Source organism: Galendromus occidentalis, unplaced genomic scaffold (genome assembly GCF_000255335.2).
Source record: "Galendromus occidentalis unplaced genomic scaffold, Mocc_1.1 scf7180000075555, whole genome shotgun sequence".
NCBI lineage: Eukaryota > Metazoa > Arthropoda > Arachnida > Mesostigmata > Phytoseiidae > Galendromus > Galendromus occidentalis.
This window is the reverse complement of record NW_003803545.1, coordinates 1-9192: the sequence shown is the minus strand read 5'-3', so window position 1 is coordinate 9192 and position 9192 is coordinate 1. Positions and strand designations below refer to the sequence as shown.

Sequence of the window (9192 nt, the reverse complement as noted above, 5' to 3'; positions counted from 1 at the left end):
GCTCACCAATTTAAGGATTAAAGTTTATTCCAGATTTCGGGATTTCCGTGCGTAGGGGGAATGATGAAATATATTGAGTTTTCAGTCTAGTATGCGCCCGGAAATCCCTGTGGCTTGAATTAGTGAATTCACCAGAGTGGAACGTCCCTGGGTATTTTCTCAACCCTTCCGCACGCTTCATTGTCAGTGTTCTTCTGTAACCCTCAGTATCTGAACAATTAGCTAACCCTGAGCAGTTGTTACAATGTAACCCTTTTCACTGGAACACTATATAAGGATGGAATAAAGAATCCCCATCAGGGGGAACGTTCGCCAGTTACCCAGTGTGTTTGCTAGCCGAAGTATCGATGAGTGGATATTAAATTCTTCAAAGATCAACTCAAAGAATGGGACATCAAGCGACAACCAATATCCCCTGGTCATTCTCAGGCGATCGGTATGGTCGAAAGACACATACAAACTATGAAAAGCACAATCACCAAAGCTCAGATGTCTGGAGCTGACGTCGTGGAAGCTCTTTTGACCTTGCGAACGACTCCGCTCGCGGACAGGTTCTTCCCGCGCCAGATATCCATGGGAAGAACACTCAAAACCTCGATCCCAACCTCCAATCGCCTACGGCTTGGGCGGAAGCGGGCCGTTCCAGAGTTCTCTGCCGCATGCTCATCGATCCAGGATCGCAGGCCACTCACATCACGAAAGCCTTGGTCGGGAAACTAGCGTCGGAACCCCTTGCTCACACGGATCTCACAATGGCGACAGCGGGAGGCCTGGTCCTGGACACCCATAATTGCGGAATCCATGAGTAGTCTTGAGGAGCAGGCACGATCCCAACAAAAGTGTAACGCTCAGAGCTATCGAACTCGACTGCGTCTCAAGATCAGAGTTCCCAATCATAGAGCCATCACAGAAGTTCTCGCCGGCAGCGGACAGCTTACCCAGCAACGGGGAAAAGTTCGTCGACATCCTCCTAGGCCAGGACTACTTCTCAAGAAGAGATTTCTCAAGCCCGAACTCATTCAACGATACCTTCGCTTTCAACTCGATCTTCGGTTGGTGTTCGGGGGCTCCCAGGGAGCCAAACACATCGAATCACCTCTATCTCGTTTCTGCGGATTCGACACGATCGAACCGGCCTAAAGTTTGACGTCCAACTTGGCGGGGCAGCTCCTTGCCCCTGAAATAATCTCAGCGAAAACGACAAACGCAAAGGACAAGGCAGCTCAAACATTCAGAGACCTTCGATTCATGTGGCAGTCAGAGTACGTCGGCTTCGACGACGACCTCAAGCTCGAAGACAAACAGGAAGAAGACAATCTCAGTCTGGCCCTCGTCGAGCATTTTCGGAAGACAAGCGTCCGGGACTTCGAGGGTCGTTACTTACTACGGCTCCCCTTCAAGTCGAACATTCGAGCCTCAGGGGATAACCAAAATCTCTCGAGATCCAGACTACACTCCTCCATCGAGAAACTCAAAAAAGACCCGACGAAATTGAAGGCAGTCGATGACGAAATCAAAGGATATCTAGCAGCTGGGTTTGCTGAGGAAGCACAACCGAAGCAAGTCGGTCAACCGGCTCACTACTTGCCGATTCAGGCAGTCTTCAAGGCGAAGCCAGACGCCCCTTCAGGATTGTAGACGCGCGTCGTGAAGGACGCAAGCGCCAGGCGCTCGAACGAGGCCGGCCTCAACGACGTACTTCATTGCGGCATGAACCTTCTGCCCGAGATTTCGAAAGTCCTATTCAAATTCCGACAGTACAAATTCGTCTTCACGGCAGACATCGAAAAAGCGTTCCTGCAATTCAGAATTGCCGAGAGCGACAAAACCTTCCTGCGTTTCTTATTGTGGTATACGACTAACGAAGAAACTCTCGATCACTGAAGACACTGGTGATTTCTCGAATCGGGGAGTCTCCGAGAGCGATACGCACTGATTTATTCGCAATGATGGCTGTTGTTCTCGATTAGGTTCGTCTGAACCCCGAAATACGTGAATTCCGGGATCCGAGAAGTACTATTGAAGAGATAACCCTGTGAGCGTGATCACCGGGCTGAATGAATATTTTTCGAGAGAGAGATAATTCTAAGATGGATGCTCCCGTCAGAATTGATGATTACTTGAAATCTGATACGGCTTGCCACCCCGAGGGCATGTTAGATCACGTCATAGATCGTGTCCGTGTCTACAACCGGTAGTGGCTGTCTTTGCCCTCTACCGTCGTGCACCGCGCGGCGTCTCCGTGAGCGGCTGTCGGACAGACGGCGCATGCGCAGTGCCCGGCGATTCTTTCCGAATACTATCGCCGACATTACTATCGCCCGAGCTTTCGGTCTCCTTACAACTGATAATGACAATGGTAAATAATAACAATATCCTTTGATTTAACTCTGCTATTCCTAAAGCATTAATCAAGTAGCTCTAGTAGTAGTAAGCCTGAAGTGTAGAGACAAGGCGGTTTGACCGACCGAACCAAAACATTAGCACAACTATCGCCGGCCGTTAACATCTGTATGTCTTTTCCCCATGTTGCGCAAGCTGCCCCCGTGGGGCTGTTCGTCACACTTATGGCCCCTCGACATTAGCAACAACGGTTCAGCCAAGATCAAAGAATTCTGGGCTACCCGCCTGGACTTCGGGCTCATCTGCTCACCGTTTCTGCATTGTCAGGGAATCAGACTCCGCTTGGAATCAGCAATGGAGAAATATCCGCGAGACACCTCCTTCATCGAAGAGATCCGCGGCACGTTCTATGTGGACGATGTCATCGGAGGAGGGACTCCATCTGCGAGGCAAAACATCGAGTTCGCCTCCTCTCAAATATCTTCACGGAAGGCCACTTCCCGTTGGACAAGTGGTCCACAAATTCCCCAGAACTGGAGAGAACCATCCGTCAAGCATCACCTTACTTAAGAACCTCTCTCTAACATCCGGCCAGGCCGACGCTAAAATTCTAGGCGTACCCTGGATATCAAGTTTCGGACAGCCTGTCAGCGCCGATTTCGAAAGCAATCAAAGAACTCACTACGGGGACGCCGACAAAGCGGAAATTGCTCAGAGCATTAGCCCAAGTTTTCGATCCTTTGGGCATCATCAGCCCAATCGTCATCAACTCAAAAATTATCTTCCAAGATCTATGGAAAGAAAAGATCGGATGGGACGATCCCCTACAAGGCGACTACCTGAACCGATTTCACGCATTCGAAAAACTCCTCAGTCAGGCTGGACAATTGAGCATCGCCCGGCAACTAAATCTAGCGGGACAGGTCCCGAACAAGAGGGAATTGTTCGTATTTCCGACGCTAGCCTTCACGCATACGGGATGGTAGCCTACCTCAAAACACATCGACCCGCGAACACCCCACAAATTTCATTCCTCCTCGCGAAATTTAAAGTTGCCCCAATCAAAGCTACGACCATCCATCGGTTGGAACTTCTAGGAGCCCTCTTGGCAGCCAGGATGACGAAGAAAACGTTCGAGTGGATAGATTTCAGAATCGACGCAGTACACATGTTTTGTGACAACTCAGCAGTCCTTGGTTGGATCGCGTCGAACCCAGATAAATGGAAACCTTTCGTGGCTAATAGAATCAGAAGAATCCACGAGTTGACCATCGACGCGAACTGACATTACGTCCGTTCGGAGGATAATCCGGCAGATAAAATATCGACATATCCAAATATTCAACATCTAACCTGTGGTTTCATGGGCTACAGTGGCTAAGTTTGGATGACACTGATTTGGAAGCACATCTGAAACTCGAGCGCGCGCCTCTCGGACGTGCGCCGCTCGACAGTTATTCCGAAATTCAATACGAGCAAAAGAAAAGCGTAACTGCATTGCTCGTCGCACATTCGAAAAGCACGAAAGACGATCCGAAAATATTCTTCGAGGACAGCTTCTCGTGTTGGCTCAAGGCGATACGCTTTTGGGGATTTATGCTCCGACTCAAGGCAAAAGCCCAAGTGGCGAAGTCGAGAGTTCGATCGAGAACAAAATGCAGTGCCAGGCCGAAGACAGAACTGAACTTGATTGATCCAGACGAAATGAACACAGCCAGGCTGGAACTAATCAAACTCATTCAGAAATCTTATTTCCCAGAGGAAATCGATTCGAACTGCGAGCGGGTCAGACCCAAAAGCCTACCCTTCCAATATAACCCATTTATAGATGAAGAAGGAATCTTACGTCCGAAAACCCGGCTACAACGCTCGCCTGAATTTTCGGAAGCCCAGAAAAATCCCATCATTTTACCCTCAAACTGCAACTTCTCGAAACTAATTATCCGTTATATCCACGAGAGGAAATGCCTGCATTTTGGCGGAGTCTCGGCGACCCTCCACATTCTGAGGGAGGATTTCCTGATTTTGCATGCGAGAAAACTCTCAAGACAAGTGATTTCCGCATGCATGATCTGCAAGATTTTCCGCTGCCAGGCAGCATCCCTGCCAACAGCCCAATTACCATCGTTCCGATTGGAAACCACACCACCCTTCTTCTATACAGGATGCGATTTCGCAGGTCCGATCAAATATAAGGAAGATTCAGGGGAAAAAGCCAAAGGCTATATCCTCCTATTCACATGCGCGGTGGCGAGAGCCGTGAACCTCCAATTGACCGCGGATATGTCGACAGTCGAGGTATTGGGAGCCTTGCAGAAGTTCGTCAATCGCTACCCGTCGGTCAACACAATCACCTCAGATAATGGGCTCTCATTCCAGAGAGCAGCGAAAGAATTAAAAACCCTATACAGCCACATCGTGAACGGAGACATCAAAAAATGGCTGGCCGATTCTTTCCTCAAATGGGAATTCATCACCCCACATGCTCCGTGGTTCGGAGGCTTCTACGAGCGCCAAGTTCAATCTGTCAAGAGACCTCTGAGGAAAGTCCTCGGATCAGCGGTTCCACATTTCCGCGATCTCGAAGTTATTCTGAGTAACATCGAAGCGATGATTAACAGACGCCCGATCACAGCCATCGCCGCAGAGACCGATCAGATCGAAGCACTGAGTCCGGCGGATTTGCTCTACGGGTACAAGAGCAAGACGTTCTTTCCCCAGCACGTCTTGAAACCACCGAGACCCATCGAGGCTGATAAAATCATATTCTCCAGGAGATGGGTCCATCAACAGAAAATTTTAAACTCGTTCTGGAAGAGATTTCACAATGAACATCTCAGCTACCTCCGGAGCGCCCACAACCGGAAACCCTTGTCGGCCAGGCCGTTGAAAGTCGGAGACATATGTCTACTGGAGGACTCGAATTCCAACAGGGCCCTCTGGCCTCTCTGCAGGGTCATAGCACTCGAGGGTAACGCGAAACCAGAGGAAGCGAGATCCTGCACGATCAAGACAGCGACCGGTCAAGTTTTCGACCGACCGATAAGAAAGCTCTACCCAATAGAGGCGACCGAGTCCCACTGATATCATGCATCCAGCCGACCTCTCCGAGAACAGTCAAACAGTATGTCATCACCTATATATTCACCACTTCCGAACTCCCGAGCCCCAAAAGAAAACAGCAATAATTAGCAAGAAGGAATTTTTTTTTATTTCCCCAAATCAAAGAAAAAAAGGTCGCCCGGTCCTGAACCGTCGTAGTCACCATCAGGGCTGCGCTGGCCGATCGCCTCCGCGTTCCGCTCGCAGTTTGAGCAAAACTTCATTGAGCCCGCGGATGGGGCGCGGGGCCGGCTGCCGGCGATCTAGAGGTACCGCGTTCCCGGCGGCGGGATTGTCGGGGCGCGTGGCCGGCTGCCGGCGAGGAAGGGGGATTACATCCCCGGTAGCGGGATGGAGGGGGCGCGGAGGCCGCTCTAGGACGGGCCACTCCTCTTCTGGCACGCGGTTGAGCTCGCGCAGCGCGGCGCTCCTCTTCTCCAGCCATTACCTCCTGGAGGTCGCTAGGGGGTTGCCAATGGATGGCCCGCGGCTCCTCATCCAGAGGTATGGTGATTTGATGGGGCTGCCCCGTTACGGTGTCATGCAACAGCCGAAGATAGTAGGGCGCGCACTGCGCGAGCTGGGGGGGGCGGTACCGGAGGCGCCGCGGAAGCTCCGGCCGGGGCGGGAAGCGCGCGAAGACGTGCCGGCCCCGATGCAGAAGCGCCTTCGAGAGCCGGCGGAATGGCTCCTGTTCCTCGGGCGTCAGATCGAACCAGAGAAACCGGGCCACGTAAATCACGTCTCGGCGGGAGAACATCGTGCCCTTCAAATCGGCGCCGAGCGGGGGCTGCTCCACAAGCCCAACGGGCGTTTTCTCAAACGGGTGTCTCAGGTACCCGAGATCGCTGCCATTCTTCCTAACTGACGCAAAAGTCGTCGGTGGGCACTGTGCGTTGAAATTCCGGGGCGACGGTCCGATTCACTCGAGCACTTACGACGAGTGTGGTATGTTGCGACCGCGCAGCGCGGAGGGCAGAAACTGTCGCTAGGTGGCGCTTCAGGCTTCGCGCCACCGGCGCGAAATTCAACAACCAACTCGTCCCCAACAGCCATGCAGCATGGGTCAGGCTTGTTCCGACAGAATTCCGTTCGGCTTCCGCGACCGAAATTCGCGGGGGGGACTGTCACGGACGGGGCCTCCATCGCGGTATTGCTCGGGCTTGCCACACGTACACACACACACAGACAGCAAATTTCCAATCATCACACAACATGCACGAGAGGTCGGATTTCAGGATTGGGACTTGTCACCCTCCCCATATTGTTATATTATCGCTTAATCATTCTGTTCAATCAAGGACGAGTGTCCTGAACCTAAATAAATATCCGTGGAATGCGTGGCGCGCATAGGTACGTTCCCGGCGCAGCGCCAACTGACAGCACTCTCAGCTGTCTTTGTGGCGCGTGTGAGAGACCCGTATCGATCAGCTGGCAGGGGCATCAGCTGGTTCTCCTTCAGAGAATACTGTCAGGATCTCCGGTCGCAGCGACGTGGCAGCCATCTTCAGGGTGCTATCGTCGACCACCAATCCAGCAGTTAGCGTCACGTAGAGGCACGCGGAGATACGATCTCGCGGACTCGACAATCTTTCCCTGTGTTTTTGGGTCCAACTCCCATATCACCATCGCCAATCGATATCGTGGAGATTCAGAAGTTCAACCCTTCCGTTGTCATCTCCAGGAGAGCTCCGATCAACTCGGAGTCTCCAATCGTTTCTCAATTCAACCGCGCGCAGCGCATTCCACGTGTGATCTCTACGAGTTCAAATCTTGTTTTCACCCTCACGGTTCAACCCCGCGTCAGTGGGAGTGCGTCCGCCACACTCTCAGACCTGGGAGTAGTCTTCCCGAATGAGTTAAATTGTGCCCGACTGATTGATGCACTGCCGAGTGAGTGGAACTCACTGAAAATGGCATGGGCAACAAAGGAGGACTCCCAGAAGTTACTAGAGAACCTAGTTGAGATGTTGAAGGCAGAGTCCTACCGACTGAATATGTCAAGGGGAAGAGGAGATGTCACTGCCCTCTTTGCGAGAATGAATCTCGGTAGGCGTGGCGGAAGGAACCGTCCAAACCAATTCAATCGTAGAAATGATTCCGATGAGCAACAAGGACCGAGATCTAACGTGAAATGCTATTCATGTGGAAAAATGGGCCACATTAGCAGGAACTGTCGAAATCGCAGAAACAATAATGCTCGCAGACCCCATAGAGGACAAACCAGGCACAACATGCATAGTCAGAGACCTCAACTGAACCTCACAGAAGCCGCGGAAGCCCTGGTAGCTACAGCGAAATGTGAAAGAACCCCCAAACGGAATGGTGTTAAACCTAAGCGGGACCAAAGGTCCAGATATGTCCGATCAGTTCATCATTGATAGTGGCGCCACACACCACGTAGTTAACAACAAACGTTGGTTCACAGGCCTGGACAACAACTCCGACTTGTGCACAGTTCAAGTTGGAAGCAATCACACCCTGCAGGTTCGGGGTTGTGGCTCAATCCTACTGAACGTCGGAACAGGCAAGAACTCTCAAACGATGAAACTTGATCAAGTGCTCTATGTTCCTCGAATGAGGAAAAATTTACTGTCAGTTAGCAAGCTGACGGAGCAAGGATATAGCGTTCTGTTGACAAAGAACGAATGCACCATAAAGGGTCACAGAACCCTAGTTCTCGGTAAGAAAGAGAACGGTCTCTATGGAATAGAAAATAAGCGGCAGAGGAGTTCAAAACAAGGACAATGTCTCGTAACTATCGGAGATGACGCTTCTGATAATGAGGAAGACTCCATAGATTTTGAGTTCGTCAATGAAGAGAATCAAAGCGACTCGACTATTGGAGACGATTTTGAAGTAGTGAACCTAGAAAAAGAACATCCCCATAAGAGGGTCGATGATGGTTCACTCGTAAGAGAAGAAGCAACTCCCCCCGACGGTAATTTTGAGCCCGAATGAAGATGGAGAAAACGAGACCCATAATGCAGCCAAAGATAACGACACAGTTTCGTTAAAATCAGGGGCCAATCAGCCTGAAGAAAGCCCATGAGCTTTTGGCTCATCTGAACAAGGCTGCAGTGAAACAGCTCCTTAGACTCGAGGGCATTGAGTTCACCGACGATTTCGAGCAATGCGAGACATGCATTGCTGCGAAACAAACAAGGAACTCATACCGATCACGCCCCGAGGCGGGAAAAGACACCGAGCTTGGAACAGTCTACGGTGATCTGTGCTCTACCTCGGTTAACTCTCTCGGCGGGTCAAGGTATTTTCTGTTGCTGACCGAAGGCTTCTCAAGGTATCGTAAGGTATACCTGCTGAAGACCAAAGATGAAACAGCTGACAGCATCTGACACTACGTTCAGTGGTTCGAGAATACTACAGGAAAACCTGTCAAACGACTGATGACTGATCAGGGAACAGAATTCACTAATCAGAAGGTTAGAAACATTCTTCATGGAAAGGGAATCGTTCAGACATTCTCGAATTACTACACCCCACAGCAGAACGGAATCTCTGAAAGGGGAAATAGAACCTTACTGAATTTGACCAGAGCAATTCTCTTGGGATCAGGACTGCCCAAAAATTTGTGGGCGGAGACTCTTAATTACGCTACTGATATGTTGAATCTAGTTATTATCAGGAAAGATACGAACAAGTCTGCCTTTGAGATAATTCATAACAGAAAACCTTACTTTGGAAAAATGTATGCTTTTGGCTCTGAGTGCTTTGCGTATTCGCAAA

The 9192-nt window shown here is 50.7% G+C and overlaps 1 protein-coding gene across 1 annotated transcript; it reads left to right on the top strand.

Moving 5' to 3' along the window:
* The first annotated feature begins 1710 nt into the window (after positions 1 to 1710).
* On the top strand, positions 1711 to 5427 carry LOC108864078 (uncharacterized). The gene is made up of 5 exons (XM_018639015.1): positions 1711 to 1850; positions 2586 to 2835; positions 2958 to 3244; positions 3307 to 3505; positions 3718 to 5427. The coding sequence occupies exons 1-5, from the start codon at positions 1711 to 1713 to the stop codon at positions 5425 to 5427; spliced, it is 2586 nt and encodes an 861-aa protein (XP_018494531.1).
* The last annotated feature ends 3765 nt before the right edge of the window (positions 5428 to 9192 follow it).